A 19,126-nucleotide genomic window follows, 5' to 3' on the forward strand; every position below is an offset into this window, starting at 1 on the left:
AGGATCATGATCCTGATGAAAGTCCACATGTTGGACTGAAACGTTGATCTATTTTATGGAACCGAATAAAAGCTAAGTTTTAAGGAATATCCGTGAGTGCAGCCATCTCTTTTTGTATGTATGGACTACAGCCCAGGTATTGCACCCGGTTTTTGGACATCACAGCAGCCTGAGTGCAAGGTATTGTACATTTTTCTATATATATATATATATATATATATATATAATGTGTGTGTGTGTGTGTGTGTGTATGTTGAGCTTTTTGACTGATTGGGTAGGGAGGGGCAATTTACCAATATTTGCTTTCTAATTCCTCCTTTCAGCTATTATACTCAATAGGAATTTTTCTCTATTACCCCAAACACTGTGCCTTTTTGAAGCCTTCTGCTCCCGTCCCTATACCTACTTAAGCTGTATTTCTATCACAGATACTCTCAGATCATGTGTGTATGTATAGACCTGACTAATGTTGTTACATAATTGCACTAGAGCTACAATTGTATCTAAAAATCCAAAGATATTTAACTTTGTGAACCTGAATAGCTACAGGAGCAGCTGCTCTATACCCAGATATTTTCATAGCAGCTATACGTAGGACAGACTCCCCTTTTTAAACCACTTGCACACCTTTTTGCATCACTTTTTTCTTTGGTTTCACGTTTTGAGTGTATAATTAAGTGTCTAACGTATAATACTGAATAAAGATTCTTAATAATTGTAATATTTTACCCCTTTGATTGAGTTGTTTACCTCCTGTATGGGTAAATCTCTGGCAGGTTTTTGAGAGTTGATATCTGAGTGAGACTTCGGTTCTCACTTTCAATATACCTGCTTTAAGAAAACATATATTTTTTCCTTTCTTCATAAACATCAAAGATAAGTCACAAGCAAAAATCTTTATAAATTTGCTTGCGCTTCTCAGAAGAAAAACAGGACCTTTTTTTTTCCATGCAAGAGCTCTTCCACAGGGATGTGCGCATTACTGCCCTGAACCATCCTCACTTTGAGAGTGGGCGTGCTTTTTATTGGTGATGACAAAGCACCACTTCTCAGTGGACCACTGTGACTCAAACATTTTTTTTTCCCTGTCCGTCCCTGCCTTGTGAGTCTTGTCAGCATGGCTCTGGTTTGGAAGTTGAAGACTTTCTGTGATCCTATAGCTAGATGCTAAAAAGTTGAGGTGAAACCAAACACTATGAAATCCCTTCCAGTTCTGTGGTTAGAGCTTCTAGCAGAGGAGATGGCAGTACGTGATGTGCAAGACCCAGGTAAGTTGTCAAACTGTTTTTTAATTGAGTATGTTCGAGTAGCTAAGTATCACAAGTTTTGTCATAATGCTTGACTTTGTACTCTATAATTGGGAACTTCTTTGTTAATACCGAACCTTGGTTCTAATATATTACAAATCCTGTAAATATAATAAACACAACTCCTCTGTTTGACTACTTCATCTGGGAGGGTGGTAGGGCACTCCTGACATCATAAACACTATATTGCTGGAACTGTTCATTTAAACTACAAATATACTGCAAATATATTTAGCCAAGGATTAATTTGTTATAGATTTATACATATAAATAGTGGAAGAAAAGGCAATGTGTGTGTGTGTAGGTCTAAGAATTAGAACATTATTATCCATCACAGATTAACAAGAGTAGAACAACAAGAGATGGTTACAGGACCTCTAAAGTCAAAATGGAGGCACCATAGTAATGCCATCAACCAGTGTTACATCACCAGTACAATGACCGGTTTCAGAATAGCAGGATAGCTATAGCTTTAATTTTCTTATTGTCCCTTATATGTGTTCTTAACATTGAAACACTGGAAGCGGGAAGGAGTGAAGGGAGTTGAGAGGAAATAAAGGGGGATAGGGTAGAAGTGTGCCATTCCACCATACTCCCGTCTTGTCATTTTATCCCTTGAAAGGTAAAACATACCTCTAGTTGCTGCGATGTAAAACATACCTCTAGTGTCTTCCACTGCACAGAGAGAGTGAAACCCTATATGCTCTCCTATGAAAACCATTATCAGGTCCCCAATGCTCCTATGAGGAGTATTAGATTGCAGCAGCGCCACCAGAAGCCATGCCTCCTCAATGGTGTAGCAGGAGGTGGAGAGGTGAGCTATGCTGGGGGAGTCTTGGTGTTGGAAAAAGGTAAAACTTTCATTATTTTGTACTGGAAGGGGCAGGCTGTATATAACAAGGCACAGGAGCACTATAGCATTACAAATACTGCTTTATACTTTATAATCTACTGTCATTTTTCCATGATTAACATGATGACTCTAAAGACCTTAGTTAGCATGTTAAATGTTAATGCCAGGAGAAAGCCTCTTCTCTCTAATAAGAACATGGCAGCACGGCTAAGGTTTGCAAAGTTGCGTCTGTACTAACCACAAGACTTCTGGAACAAAGTGCTTTGGAGAGACAAGTAAAGATGTTTGACCATAATGCACAGAACCACATTTGGTGAAAACCAAACACAGCATATCAGCACAAACACCTCATACCACCTGTCCAGCACAGTGGTGGAAGGCTGATTATTGGGGCTTATTTTGCAGACACAATACCTGGGAACCTTGCAGTCATTGAGTCAATCATGAACTCCTCTGTATACCAAAGTATTCTAGAGTCCAACAGCTAAAGCTTGGCTGAAATTGGGTCATGTAACAGGACTGATCCCAAGCTTACCAGCAAATCTACAACAGAATGGCTGGGGGGAAAAAAAGAATCGAGGTGTTGCAATGCCCAGTCAAAGTCCAGACCTCAACCCGATTGAAATGCTGTGGCAGGACCTTAAGGGAGCTGTGCATAAACAAATGGCAAAAAAACTCAATGAACTGAACTAACGTTGTAAAAAGGAATGGGCCAAAATTCCTCCACAATGATGTGAGAGACTGATAAAGTCATACATGAAACGATTGCTTCAAGTTATTGGTGTTAAAGGTAGTTCTACAAGCTATTGAATCATACTGTATACTTAGTTTTTCACACATGACTTATCCATTTTAGCTTTATTTTCGTTAAATAAATCATGACAGAGTGTAATATGTCATGTGTTGTTGTTTATCTGAGGTTGTATTTATCTAATTTTAAGACTTACTAAGGAACAGATGGTTGTTATGTCCTGATATGTAAAATCATTGAATTCAAAGAGTGTGTACTTTCCCCACGTTATAATCCTTAATAAACTTACCACTGCCTTATGGAAAAATAAATAGCGTCTTATTTATTGCATGCATGCGCATAATTTTGAGTATGCATTTGGAAGGCAGCAGTTGCTTTCTGAGAAATAGATTAGGATTAAGATTGTTCTGTTCTGTTTATAACAGAAGTGGCTAAAATGTAGATGTCCAGCTGTAGTTGCAAGTCCTACTAAGTTTGACAAAGTGTCATTGATCTACAACTGCTGGGAATTTTACTTTTTGTCCATTTATGTTCTGACCAAAAGTGAACAAGAATGCATTGCAAATGTCTGTAGTCCTAACACAGTTCGCCTCTGTTTTATGTATTTCTTTAATTTTAAGGCCGCCTGGTGGGAGCACTGGATGCTGTGTTGGATTCCAATGCACGTGTTGCCCCTTTTCGAATACTACTGCAAGTCCCTGGAACACAAGTGTATTCAGCCATCGCTTGTGGTGAGTTATTGCCCGAATCAGACGTGTACTGGGCCATAGCAATTGGTGAGTTACTTCACTGACTTCTTCAGCATGTTCAGTGACTGCATGACCCAGGATGTAAAGGTAACCCAAAATAACAGCTGTGTATGTGCAGTAATACCATGCCTAAAATATACTCTTCGAACTGACTTATATGTAAAACAAGAAACCAAACAAACTGGCCCCCACGTGGTGGGTAAGATAAGAGGCTCCCTTACAAACAGAGGCAATTGTTGTCGATAGATTAAACAATTGTTTTCTTATGTACTGCCAAGTATAATATGCGGTACAGCGCTACGGAATCTTATGGCACTATATAAATAATAATTAAAATAAACTGCAGTGTATAGGATGTCAAGGCTTGCTTACCATTTAGTTGCATCTTTGTAATGCCAAACTTGCAGTGTTAATTACACGATTAACCATGAACTTTAACCATAGCCTGATGTGTGCAGAAGTCATCCGTTTTTAGCTATTAATCATTTGCCTGTTGCTTTAAAGTCACTCTATTATATACAAAAGTGTGTATGTGTGTGTGTATATTTATATATATCAATATGTGTCAATATGCGCAAGACTTGCTATACAAGCCTTAAAAATGACTCGCAGCAGCAACCTTTAAGGGTTACAAAACTTGAGCCCTGTATATGTATATAAAGCTCGTTTCTGGTTTTCTCTGCTGCTCAACTCTGTCGTAAAGGTTTCAGTAGTCGTATTTGGTGGGGTAAAATTAAAATGTCACCAACAAAAAGTATGAAAGTTCCTCTTTACCCATAATGAGGAAGAAACGTCTCTTTACCTGGATATACCACCTTCTAATTCTGCCTATTAAACTTTTAATTAAAACTATATGCTATATTCAAGCATCAGGCGCCTGGCAGAGTTCCTGACCATGAAGTTGCAGGCAGTGAAAAGAGCATGATGACCTCTTTAATTTTTTTTATTTACCCAATCACTTTGTTTTGTTGTCTGAAAGCACAAATGTAAAGCCTCTAATCCAGGGACATGTTTTCAGTGGTTGTATTTGAATCCTGGAGCGTAAATGGATCTGGGAAAAGCACATCGTCTAAAAGTGCTGCTAAATATGGCTACTTGCCAGTTTCTATTCTTACATTAAATAGAGCATCATTATTTATATGTCTGCTCTACTCCTAGAAGGAACACTGGTTCACGGAAATGTCTGTCGTTTGTTTTAACATTTTGAAGAGCATGGCTTCTTTCTAGATTATGCCATAGGTAGTATTATTTCTTCTACCATAGGATAGGACAGTGATGTGGAGTTTAGATGTTGGTTGTTTCTGCATACTGAGATTTGGTTTGACTAGTCATGTTTTCTCTGTACAGTAAGATGACTTACATGCATTTTGTGTCATTGATCATTGTGCTTTTCTGTCTATTATGTTCTAGATAGTGCATGTTTACAGTATATATCTTTCTCTAGGTGCCACTATAGATGAGATCAACCAGCACTGGGAATGGCTAGAACAAAACTTGCTCCACACTTTATCAGTCTTCGACAATAAGGAGGACATTGCGAATTTTGTCAAAGGAAAAGTAAAGGTACTTTTTATTATTACAGTTGCTGTTTAAAATACGCGTTGCTCACTAAACTTTGAACTGTGGCAAATTGCCCAAAAATCTGCAAATTATAGGACAAAATAGCTTGGATAACATATTGTAGACCTTTCCACGCAAGATAAAATGATTAATGAAACATTTAATTTTAGTTACTTGTTGTAAAAATGCACAGTCTACTAACTTGTGGGAGTCTTTACCTTATATTTATTCTCAAGGCAGTAATCCACTCCCTTATATAATTTACAATGAATCTCAGTCCACCACGTGATATAATCTGCAATTTTAAAGTTTTCTAAAGATCCCATAGGAACTTTAATTTCCATCTATGCATTCCTGGTACAACATGACTCCTAGCTTTAATTTTGTTTAGGGTTACTAGCTTTACTCCATATGTCAGTATATCTGACAAATCCTGTAATGAGGCATGCATAACCACTTGTTCCCCCCCCCCCCCCTTAATAAAATATTGTTGGTTCTAAATATGGCAAATTGCAAGTCTTGGTGTTCACTTACCATAGTTTTTGCAGTGATGCTTCTCTGCCACATTTTTGGTTTCAAATACCATTACTCCTTTAACCATGGATGGCAATTATAGCATATCATTGATTTCCAAGGTTGGACAGCTTTGAACGGAAAATGCAGAAGTGATTCTTGCACAATCTAAAAGAGGTTTCAGATGGGCAGGGCTTTAGGTTCAATAGGGTAAGGAGGTTTGATAGAAGGACAGGGACGGGGGGGTGGATGAGCTGTACTGTTCTTTTAACAATCAGAATTGTCTAGGCCTTGTCTGTGTTAATTAAATAGAAGACCCACGATATACCATGTCTTGGTAGACCACCTGCTTTCTCTCTTTTTTCGAGTACTTTACGAACAATATCCTTACAGAGAAGGACTTGTTCAAATTCATATGATATTTCACATTTAACATATTTCCTTAAAATACTGATGTGGAACTCTAATTTTGAGTGTGGAGTACGATACGCTTCTGAATCTCAAGTCTTTTTAATATGAGAGTTCAGATTACTATATAGAGGAAACCAGCTGCTGAATCTTGAGGTATATATTTTTTTGTATTTCCTGTAAGGGTCTCATTGCAGAGGAGACCACCAGCAAACTGGCTGAGCAGGAGGATGATCCAGAGAAGTTCCGTGAAGGGCTGGTCAGATTTGAGAGCAGGTTCAACTTCCCAGAGGCTGAGAAACTAGTGACCTTTTATTCCTGCTGCTGTTGGAAGGGACGAGTACCACGACAAGGCTGGCTCTACCTGAGCATTAACCACATGTGTTTTTACTCCTTCTTTCTGGGAAAGGAATGTAAGTGAAAATGTAACTTTACTTCTTACATGTGGTGCATGGGCATTACTTTCTTATGTGTTTCTAAAGTTTGTTTATAATTGTATCGCTGCATGTGAAGGGTACTATGGGGCATGTCAGACAAGGTCAGGGGACGTCTTGGCCCTGCCATTTTGGAATGGCAGTATTTCATGGGAGATGCTAGATAAGTTTTGGTCTAACACTATGGAATCCAAGTTCTAACCTAACGAATCAATGCACATCAGTCAGAGCCACGTAAACGTTCCCATCCTAATCAGCAGATATATAAGTGGCTTCTGTGTGTGGTTGTTTTTTTGCTTGTTTTTTTTTTTTTTTTTTTAATAATCACAATAGACATGATTCCAGCATTAGAAATTTTTTGTCTGAAGAAGTATGAGATGCATAGTCACATCTTAAAGTGTACCTTGAATATAAGTTTACAAGGTAAGCTTTTATGAAAGTGCATTCAATTTAATCTATACATTGCTATATCAGTTCAGATAACACACATGATAAATTGCACTTTTTTGTATTTGTTTATAATGACAGAATAGCTCAGTGCTGGTAGGTGAAGCTACAAACATAAACTCTGTGATAAAGTATGATCCATGCACTGTTGTAGATTCCACTAAGATTAAACTTGAAAATTATGAGCATGCTTATAAGTAGAGAGAAGGTAAAATAAAACCACTGGGCTCCACTATTAAATTATTAAGATCGCTTAGGGAAGTCACTTGAGGGCTACAGCTTATTCAAAGATGTAATGAAAAACAATTTAACATACATGAGCACCTAGCTTTACATACTGGCCCCTCAACCCACCCCACCTGTCTTGGTGTGTGTGAAGCGGAGTCCCTGAAACTGACAAGTCCACCACAAGCTGCCCTTCCCAGCCGCCGGTCGGCTGCTCTGTGGTCCTGTGTCAAAGTCTCTTGGCGCACCGCATGGGTGTATGGATGTCTGGGTGGTTGCGGCCCTGCCTGGGCAGCCAGCCCAAAGGAGGGAGTTGCTGCTTGAGTCTGCAGTGGGACCGGTGAGGCTGGAGTGGCCGATCGACATGCCATACGAGTCCAGAAGTCTTGGCACAGCTTGTCAAATCTGTCATAAAAGCTTTTTAACCAATCTAGGCTCTTATGGAATGTTTGACTCAGTGTGGGTTTCAGCGCAGCAGCCATCTTTGATTCACCATGTGGTTGCGATTGTGCTTGCCACTGCAGAGTATTTAGTGTTCCCAGCGGGGACCGGGATAACACGCACCGGTCCACAGGGGGAGGTAATAGATTCACTTCATCAGGAGGCTCTGTCCGAAGTGGGAGATCGCTGATATATAGCACATTTTAGCAGGAGCTCAAATGAAGCAATTCTGGTCAGCATGCAAGCTCGCGCCCCCCTCCCTCCCCCCCATTTAATCTGTTTTAAAAATTAAACTGTCATTCAACATTTGGTATAAATAGTGAATTTGAGAAGAGCACTCTCCAAATGCAAATGAAGCAATAGTTCAATATAAAGAAGAAATTACCAGCTATCTTTTTAATTCACTTTATTAATCACAGATGAGCAACAGCTTAATCACTGGTTATTGGTGATTAATAAAGGGATATCATTTGAATTAGGAGATCTGGACATTTCACCTTTTATATAGTATTCTGCATAGTGACAATATTGACTGACTGGGGAGAACAGGAGAACCTTCATGCAGTTTTACTGCTCTCTTTGTGGTAATACTCCCCTAGCAAGCATTTCTCATGACAGCTAGTCAGTTGTTTAAATTCAGGTGTACACAATAAACAAAGTCCATTGGGTCATGTATGAGTGGTTTCTGAGTATATTGTGAAATACAAGAGCTTAGCTGTTGATCTAATAAGTTTAGTTTTTTTTTTTTTAAAACAATTAGTAATATGCTCTAGTTATATGGGATCAATAAGGTAAGTAAGCCCCCCTTTTCACCCCAGGCAGCAGCGGCCCAGTCACCTAAATGGTGACCAATGCACTATAGTGTTATGCATACACATTTGTATTCCTAATGCTATAGTGTTGCTTTAAAATCACCGTGTCTGTAAAATACACAAAAGAATTGACTGTAGAAACTCTACGGAAGGGCTGTTTCCACCCACATTAAAAAAATATATATCATATAAATGTTATTTATATATATATATATATATATATATCTATCTATATCGCTTGGCTGTTATAGCTGGTACATACATACTTAATATGCTTTGCCTGGACAGCCATGTATACAGTATTAAAATTATTTATTTTTATGCATCCCTAGCCATACCTCCACTGGCTGTGACGGACACTGCCAGTGTGAAAAAAAATGTTTTAATTTTCAATTAGATGTTAACTTGCTTTAGATGTTTAAAAATCCTGCTCTGTAAATTTAACTTTATTCGTACACAGGAGGCTTCTGCAAGCTCTAGAAGGCTATTAACAGAGCAGTAGATAAGAAATTCGAGATTAAAGGAACCTGAAATATCAAGGTTCCTTTTCAGGAAGTGTTTATGGAAGGCTGTACAAGTCACATGCAGGGAGGTGTGACTAGGGCTGTATAAACAAAGTGATTTAACTCCTAAATGGCAGAGAATTCAGCAGTGAGACTACCAGGGCATGAGCTATACACCAAAACTGCTTCATTAAGCTAAGGTTATTGTGCCTATAGTGTCCCTTTAATTAAAACATCATAAGAAAAGCATAATAACAGCTCTGCATGATTGCTACATTTATGATGGAGTAACTACTGTGCGCAAACTTGCAACTCTGAAAGTAGCTTAGAAATGCAGGGATTTGTAAACAGTTGCTGCAAATATAGGCCAGCTCACCAGAATGTTCAGACAGCCATAATGCTGAGTTCCAGCATACCCGTTTTGTCCATATTGTGCTTGCACTGTGCTCAGACTGCATGCACATCTCGGAATGAGCTTTCACATCACTGCTGTCTGAACCAGACTGTGTGTAAAATTCACAGCTGCTACTGAGAGCTGCTTAAGAGTAATTTCACTCCTTCTGTGTGACAAGTATAACTGTTGCTGAGGGATAAATTACTTGCCCCATAAATACCTGAGGATAGAGGTTTGTGGGATCAAAAGCAGACCCTATGGACCACAATGAAAGACTTCTGACTCCTAATGAGGGAGATGTCTACTTGCTACTGACACTTGTCAATAGCACTAGAAACGCCTGGGAGCTTCTGAGTGAAATTGCTTCTAAGGTCCATCACTTTAAAGCCAATCATAGTCAGCAGAAAGAAACAGATGCTAATCGAAAAGGAAATAAAGAACTTGTGGTCAGTAGATTATTTGAGTGATACACAGACTCTAAATGTGAATGCATGACTATATATGTAGACTCTCAAACCTAAAAAAAATCTGAACCCTAGTATGTAACCCATTAAGAAACACTGATAAGAAATAAAAGTAAAGGAAATGCTACATTTCTCTCAACTGAACATATGCAGTTACATAGTAATCTGGGTTTAAAAAAAAAGACTAATCCATCCAGTTCAGTCTGCAAAGCACATCTTTTTATGCCATGAATCCAAAAGTAAAATGTTTTCCAAATATCCTAAACACAAAAGATGAATAATGGTTCATTTAAACCCTGCAATGTAAATATTGATGCTGCCATGGTACAGCAGTGGTTTACATTGCATGGTTAAAATGAGAGGGACGTGACACTCGGGTCACTCAATCGAGGGAAAAGGGTGCCTCTTCTTGCCACCATATTTTTTCGACTTCTGGCGACTTAATCTCCCAGGAGCCGTTGCCGCTATTGTACTCTTGCGCATGCAGAAAAACTGTATCTCTAAAGGACACCGTGATACCACAGGAGTTTCCATAGTTAATCTCACGCATTAAGGTTCCCTAGGCATCTATGACGTGACATGATCCCTGTTATCTTTACATATTTCCTTTTGCCATTTTTTTTTATTGTGTTTTTATTTCAGAGTACTTCATCAGTCTAAAAGAGCTTTTCATTGAGATTCTATCTTTACCAAAAGTGTGGAAGTGACTCACATTACAAGAACTCATTAACTTATGGGAAAGGTAGCAAGAAGGAGCAATTCCATTACTTTTTTTTTTTTTAGCACTTGATCACTAGGGTTCAGTTGGCACCAACTGCAAAGTATTTTTGTGTTCTTAAAAATGCTTGGCATGTGATCCATTGCACAGCATAATGGCAGCCGGAGGAATTCTGGGCTCTATGCATTCATTGTTTTTGTTTATGCTGCTTTTAGCAAAAATCTCCAGCCAAATTCCATTGTAATTGCAAAAGCTACTTATGTTGAATTATAAACCCCATATATAATCCTGTCCACTAATCTGCAAGCTTCCAGCATCTCCCATTGTCACATGGAGGCAAACAATTTTATATTTATGGAAAATTATACCTGTTTGTTCCCCAAACGCTTACATTTTTTTTTATTATTTTTTTAAAAACTCTGGTCATAATTTACCTTTAGCTATATGAAGCCAGGGTGGCCGGACAGGCACAATTTCACTTAAACCATGTGATACTTCAAGCTTAAAGGTCCATCCACAGGCAGAACCCACTGCAAGTTTGAGTCCTATAGCAATATAAAGCAGTGCGGTAAATCAATACTGTAAAATAAATGTTGTTATATAAGCCATATAAAGCAAGCTAGATAAACAAATGAAATAAAGTAAAATAGCATTGTAAAAACAGTCTCACAAGCAGTCGTTCGAGATATTGCTAGCAAATTAATTCATCACAGTTCCTACTAATTGTGAAACGGTAAACTCTCATAATGCTTCGTGCCTGTGGATATCCACTGCAGCTCAATGATGATCTGGGGGCTGTCTCTGGAAAGCATTTACATATGTGCAGCCTGTCTTGGTGCTGTTGGTATGCAATACAACTAGTGTTAACTAGTGGGCTGTACACATTTCTTTTCATTCATATTTCCATTGCATTCCCTGCATTCTAAGATGGTATCAAGTGCATTGTGGGTGAACACACACAGCCCCACAGAGCACTTGTCAGATGCTCAGAAACATTTACCTACCAATATATAATCTTATATGAACATTTGCGAACATGTAGGTTAGCACTGAATATATATTAATGTTAATGTTTTGCGTTAAGGTAAACTTGACATCTACACTGTCTTTGGATGACATGTTCACATTCGAAGAGCCTTACACATCCAGTAATGAAGTTTGATCAATATCTCTTTTGGTACAATTTTGTTTGATTTTTGTGTGTCTGGGACATGCTTTCTCCGAGAATCCGCAGATAGCATGAAGTAATGCTGCGTGCGCCATCTGTTCATGAGTTCTTGGATAACCGTGCCCAGAGCCCCCTTCTGGAATGAATGAATGAATTAATTAGAGTGGAAAACTAAATCTCACACGTTTTGATGCTAGAGATAATACTATATACTCTAAATTAGACTAAAAGGGAATACTGGAGGCTACATATTTTAACCGGACAGATATCGAATCAAATCAAAGTCTAGTATTCATTCACATCAGTACATTCACCATTCGGAACCTTTTGCAGTACCTATTATTCATTTAGATGAAGATCAGATGTTGTTGTTCATTATGGCTACTGTCCTTTTAAAGACTTAACAAATATAATCTAGATCCTTAAATGCCATGCTCTGCAATTTTATACAACTATTATCTAATCACCTGTGGCACTCACTTCACATAAAACAGCATTCAGTCACCCCAAGGCACTCACACAGTACACAGTCTTCAGTGAATTCGATGTAATGGTGCATTATGCACAACCTTCAGTTACCCTCATGACATTCTCGTGGTACACAGAACTTATAATATATCTTTGTTGCACAAACAAAACTCCTCCATCAAATGTGTTTACATTATTATTATTTTATTATTTATATAGCGCCATCAGACTCCATAGCGCTGTACAATGGGTACATCCTTATCACATACAAAACCAATATAATGCACCAACACGCATGGTTACTCTACGAACAATGCATATTGCAATCAAAATGGTAAAACATTCTCTAACTTCTTTGCACTGGCTTTTTGGAGGATCTAAGAACTCACTTTGTTTGTAGCATCACATTATGCTACTCAACTCCGAATAATAGAATATTTTTTTTAAATCTGGCTCTACATCCACTTGTAAAATCGTTGCTAAGCTAAATAGGCTACTTTACCTTCTGACCCTCTTTTCTGAAGGCTTGGTGAAGCTCAGTGAAGATATTAAATGGCTTACCATTGCTTAAACTCACTTCCTTATTTTACAGATTCCCCTGATTAACATCTTAATAAGTCGTGTAAGCTGGAGAGGTGGGACTCTTATCAGTCTAAACTAAAAGTGTCACGCTACTGAATTGTGATTAGTTATCAACAAAAATTGAATACTATGTAATTTCCAATGTTTTTTGTGACATCAAAAGCTGTAAGCTGGTTTGCAGCTGATCCAACATTAAAGTGATAAGACTGATATGTATTTCTTCATTTTGATTTACAGTAAAGCTTATAATCCCTTGGGTCGATATCCAGAAACTTGAAAGAACGTCCAATGTCCTCATGACTGATATAATCAGAGTGACCACCTGTGGCAAGGAGCGGGAGTTCTCTATGTTCCTTGATATCAGTGAGGTCTTCAGGGCAATGGAGCAGCTTGCTGATATTACCATACGAAGGCTTCTGGACAATGAGCATTTTGAACTTGACACAAATCTACAGGAACCAACACAGATCACAAAGAGGTAAATAAAGAGATTCCTCAAAGTCCTTATACATGACTATTTTAGTGGCTACATATAAAACTATATACTTTAAAAAAATCATTTTTTACCCTCTCTACCTGCTTGGTAAGCTCTTCATAACTATATTTATCCATCCATGTATATATAGTATTCTATGATATAAATCAGTGGTAGTCAACCTTTTTCTTCCTACCGCCCACTAATGCATCTTTCTTGATGGAAAAATTTCCTTACCGCCCACCAGTTTTCGCGCAAGTGCGGAATATTTTTTAGAAAGGAGGGCTTTTTAAGAAAAATAAATGTACGTACATTTATCTTTTTATTTCTACTTAATGCATGTTTATAATATTTTTACCTTTATAAAGTTTAATGAGAAAACAATAAAGTAAATTGAAATTACCTTTACTAGTGATTAATGAGATCCTTGAGGTTGATGCTGCGAGACTAAATATTTGATATCTGGTTCGATTTTCGTAAGGAACAAACAAAGGTCTCGTCTTTCGGTGATATTCAGACGACTTCTCTGTCTGCGCATAATATGATTTCTCATCTGTGCGTTAGCTCCCCTCCTCTTCCTCCTCAATTCCCCTCCCCACCTTTTTTTTTTTTTCCTTTTTTCTATTTTTTTACCTTACTTACAGCAATGCCCAGTAGGAAGGCAGAGCTAGGTAGCCCACTTACTATAGCCCACTATAACAGACAGGCACACATACAGGAACACACACATACAAAGACACATACATACATACAAACAGACAGGTACACACACACACACGACACATACATACACATACATACAAACATACACACACACATATAGACACATACACTAGACACATACACACACAACACATACATACAAAGACAAGACACACATACATACAAAGACACATACACATACAGACATACACAAGACATACATACAAAGACACACAAAAACAAACCCACACATTATATTTAGCTTAATGAAGTGGTCTGGGTGCCAGGTCCCTCTAGGGTTAACCTTGCCTGCTGTAAACATAGCATTCAGCCGAGGAGGAGGAAAGTCCCCCGCCCGGCACTGGAGAAAGAGGTAAGTTTAACCCCTTCCACCCCCTAGAGCTCGGCGAGAGGGGGGACCCTGAGGGTTGGGGCACTATAGTGCCAGGAAAACGAGTATGTTTTCCTGGCACTATAGTGGTCCTTTAATAATGCCGCCCATAATGACGTCACTAGTGATGTGAACGTGTTATCTACATATTCATTCCTGTCATTACATTGACCGGCCAAGTAAATTACATTTTATTTGAATGTGTGTTACTTGATTGTTGTTACTTGAAGTGTTGCATATGCTTACAGCTGAATCCTGGCTATGTTTGTATACTTTTTATTTAAAATTGTATACAGTGTAACATTCTTCTTCTTCTACTGGGTAAGTATATTAGTACTTAGGCAATACATTTTACTTCCTTTTGCATCCCTCTAGCCCTTTCCAGGACTTTTTTAGAGCCATTTTAGTGCCCAAAAGTTCGGGTCCCCATTGACTTCAATGGGGTTCGGGTCAAGTTCGAGTCTCAAACTATTTGCCGAAGTTCGGCAGAACCCGAACAGCCAGGTGTCCGCTAAACTCTACTATTGGCTAAAAATATTTCCTTGTTCTTAACATCACTTGAATCACATTTTTGAATCACATGTTTCACTAATTGTTGATTAGCTTATCAGGGGCTGCCAATTTCACATGGAGTTACCGGCGGACACTATTAAAGAGAGTCTATAGCCAACATCAGTAATTATTCTCTATGGAAAGAACTGGTTCTAACAGTATTGCTACTTTCAATGGATGCTGCGAAGCCCTAAAATTGACTAATTCAGAGAGCGTGAAATCTTACGGTTGGTAAAGGAGTGACTGTGGATGGTCATTTTCCCTTTGCTGAACTTAATCTCACCACAATGTTGAAGGCTTTGCTGCCAGGACATTTTTATATAAAATAATTACTTTTTTTCTGATACTGGGAGCCAGACGAGAAAACCGCATGGCTATTTTAAAAGAAATGTAAAGCATACCAATCAATACTTTCATCAGTTATTGTTTTTTTTGTTTGTTTGTTTTTGGTATTCTTTTACTCCAGCGTAAAAGAATACCAAAAATAAATTTTTCTTTATTTCGTCCATACGCAGCTTTTCTCCAGTGCGGTGTCATATTTTCGCCATGCACGCACGTTCTGGGGTCACGGGACCCAAATTAGCTATTAGCAGGGTTTACTGGGTTATTTAAACCCAAACCTGCAGTTGTTCAGTGCCCTGTTGTGGTTTCCATCCTGTTGGTTATCGGAGAGTGGTTTCCGGATTCTGTTTATTGTTTTTTGATCTTGGCTTGGCTTTACTTCCCGTATTTCTGGTATCCCTGACCCTTTGTCTTTGTTCTTATCATATTTGTTCCTTTCTGTATTCCTGACCTTGGCTTTAAATACGGCCATTGTAAGGCCCGGTAAAACGTTGTTACTGTTTGTTATTTTTATCCGTGTTTGTGTCACGGCGCAGGGGGTCTGTATCGACGCGGTCGCGCCTGATCAGTGCAACTGTGCCGATACTTTAGATACAAGTAAGTCCCTGAACGGCGCGGCTGCACATGAGCAGGGCGGTCGCGCCAAAAAGGAAAAGACCTTTACTTACCTTGACCGCTCGATCCTCTTAGAAGACGGGTCCCGGCTGGTGTAGCATTCACCGGTCGCTGTGGTCCTGTCCATAACACCTTAAGGACCGTGGACGTACCAGGTACGTCAAGGGTAAATTTGAGCGCTGGAAGCGATCGTGATCGATATCGAGGCATCATGTAATACCCACCTACACTGCCGGGGACCCGAGTGATTGCTCCCACCCACCCCCCGATACTCCCAGGAGCGATCACTTCCAGGTTGCCGCACGTGGCGCCCGGCAGTGTAGGGAAGAACACCTGAAGCCATCCGCAGGCCTCAGATGCTCTTACCTTTACGTTTAAAAACATTAAATAAACCCCTACCCACCTTTCCCATGTACTTCCCAATTTTCCCTGCAAGACCCTCTGCCCAGGGATCAGTGATGAGCTTTGCCAGTCATCCAGCCATGACCACAGTTTCAGGAGCAAAATACTATGAAAGATGGCCTTTACTCTTGAAAAGAAACATTTAAGGAATCTGTTATTGTGGGACTTTTTTTTTTTTTTTTAATTTTATTTTTTAATGAACAGTGGCAACTGCTATGTGTGAAATGGCTTTTTGAAAAAAAAAAAAAAAAAATTTGAAATCATGATCTCTAATGTTCGTATATATGAATGCATAGTTGGATTACGTACCAGTGTGAGGCATTTGTGGTCATCTTTTGGGTGTGAGCATAATGGGGTATGTTGAGAACGTACAAATGCTATCTGTACCTGTCAGGATGCGTGAACCAGTTTAGAAATCTTTAAAAGAAAGAAAAACAAGACTGTTTGCATGAAAAAGAATAACAAAAAAAACAATGGGCAGGCATTTAGAAATGTCTTTCAAAATCTAAATTCCTATTTTAATTTTTTCTAAACATTGTATTTGAAACTTCTATCGCCAAGCTGGTTGAACCAGTTTCTCCTTCATATTCTGCTGTTGCCATGCAGTTTATGAACACTAATTCTGCAAATACTACACCCAGTTAGGCAATTTAATTAGTTCACAGACCTGTGCATTGTTAAAAAAAAATAAAATAAAATAAAAGTGTTTAATAGTTTTCTGCTCCTAGAAGACATTTGCAGTAGACTAGAAATTCCAGTTTTTCCGATGTTATGTAAAGTGACCCAGATTAAATTTTGGAAATACTTTATTTCAATGTTCTTAATTTATTATATGAGAAATAACCTGAGAATCAAATTAGTTTATAAAACTCTAACCGTAGTTTTTAAAGGGGAATTCTGATTGTATTTTTTAATTGTTTATTTTTATGGCATATATATATACCCTGATTAGCCACAACATTAAAACAACCTGCCTAATTTTATGTTGGTCCAACTCGTGCTGCCAAAACAGGTTTGAGGCATTGACTCAACACAAGACCTTGGAACATGTCCTTTGATATCTCACTGTAAGACAGGGGCAGAGGTAGCAGCTCCAGATTTGAATATAAGTAAGATTTTACTATATTTACGGAGGCAAGAGAGGGTTCGGGGGGGCTAGATGGTGGTTTTAACACTATAGGGTCAGGAATACATGTTTGTGTTCATGACCCTATATTGTTCCTTTAACCAAAAGCCTGATAACAAAATAATTAAACTTAAAGTTGCTTTATTACCCCAAACTTACTTTTCCCCAAACATTTCTTCTTCTATTCCCTTTTATGAATTGATTATTTTCACATTTATTTAAAAAAAACAAAACATAAAACAAGTTAAGGACTATTTATTTTTCTTACATTTGACGAATCTAGACAAAGGTTGAAGCTTAAGACAAGCGCAACTTCCTTTGTTAAGTATAATTTTCCCACAATACTCCCCTTTCCATCGAATCACTCCCCTGTAATATCACCAACTAACTTAGAGCACTGAAGAACACTAAATAGGGAGTGGGCATGCGTGAAATTAGAGAGGAAGGGGAAAGGAAGGTCAGAAGATGGCAGTGAGAAGATGTCACTGCCAGGCTTTTTAAGATGGTGACAGTTGGGAAGGAGATCTGGCACCAAATAAAAACATGCCTTTGGAAACATTGTATTTATTGAAAACACATATCCAAAGTGGGGGATGTAAGATGTCTGCCTAATAAACTCTTTGTCTTGAACTAATTATACTGCAAGAGTAAACTGCCAAGATAAATCCCCCTTAAAGGATCCCTATAGGGTCAGGAACACAAACATGTATTCCTGACCCTATAGTGTTAAAACCACCATCTAGTCCCCCCGGGCCCCTCATGCCTCCATAAATATAGCAAAATCTTACAGTATTTAAGCCTGAAGCTGTAGATCTGCATGCGGTTTGCCTAAAAACAAAACAAAAAACAAGCAGTCTTCTGACATCATCAGAAGTGGTAGCCTGATCCAATCACAGTGCTTCACCATAGGATTGGCTGAGACTGACAAAGAGGCAGATCAGGGGCAGAGCCAGCATGATTCAAACACAGCCCTGGCCAATCAGCATCTCCTCATAGAGATTAATTGAATCAATGAATCTCTATGAGGAAAGTTCATTGTCTGCATGCAGAGGGAGGAGACACTGAATGTTTGGATGCATTTTAGGCAGCCATAACCCAGGAAGGATCTCTAACAGCCATCTAAGGAGTGGCTGCATTTTCTCTGAAAAGACTGTGTTTACAGCAAAAAGCCTGAAGGTAATGATTCTACTCACCAAAACAAATTCAATAAGCTGTAGTTGTTCTGGTGACTATAGCGTCCCTTTAAGATAAAATGCAGGAATAGCTGGTACAAGATGTATAATAGTAAACTGAGAAGCAACCCTGATAAATAAGCAGCTGGAGGCTATATGCCTGATGGGAGACAACACCGGGAGGTAAGAAAAAAACATTTAGGTGATAATACCCCATATAAAGTGGGTATCGGGCATGTCTAAAGACCTTCTAGCTATTATAATATAGTAAAAAAAAAGCTTGTGAAGTTACTTGTAACGCAAAGCAAAGCAGGTAGTAATATCGGCAAAATCCACTGGGTTGCTGGATCTAAAACAAACTATGCAAGAAGAAAATTGGGGGAAAATGTTCTGTCTATTCATTGCAGGGGGAAGAGGTAGACAGACATGAGGGCAGTAGAGGGGGACATAGAAAGTAAAGTGTGAGAGACTCAATATAAACTGAAATCTGTCAGCTCAGCTATGTGATCTCTAGAGTGTATATCTGGTATTTAGTGAACTACAAATACTGAG

At 38.6% G+C, this 19,126-nt stretch overlaps 1 protein-coding gene across 2 annotated transcripts in view; it reads left to right on the forward strand.

The window, feature by feature from the left end:
• The window catches only part of TBC1D8 (TBC1 domain family member 8), an 82,223-nt gene that overhangs the window by 22,005 nt on the left and 41,092 nt on the right, over positions 1–19,126 (forward strand). Inside the window, exons 3-6 of one of the 2 annotated variants that reach the window (XM_063458391.1) lie at positions 3,532–3,687; positions 5,105–5,223; positions 6,326–6,554; positions 13,035–13,275. In XM_063458391.1, coding sequence (XP_063314461.1) covers positions 3,532–3,687; positions 5,105–5,223; positions 6,326–6,554; positions 13,035–13,275 — 745 coding nt within the window. The remainder of the gene's footprint in view (positions 1–3,531; positions 3,688–5,104; positions 5,224–6,325; positions 6,555–13,034; positions 13,276–19,126) is intronic. The other variant, XM_063458400.1, reaches the window with a different exon arrangement.

Source organism: Pelobates fuscus, chromosome 1 (assembly GCF_036172605.1).
Source record: "Pelobates fuscus isolate aPelFus1 chromosome 1, aPelFus1.pri, whole genome shotgun sequence".
In the NCBI taxonomy this organism is placed as follows: domain Eukaryota; kingdom Metazoa; phylum Chordata; class Amphibia; order Anura; family Pelobatidae; genus Pelobates; species Pelobates fuscus.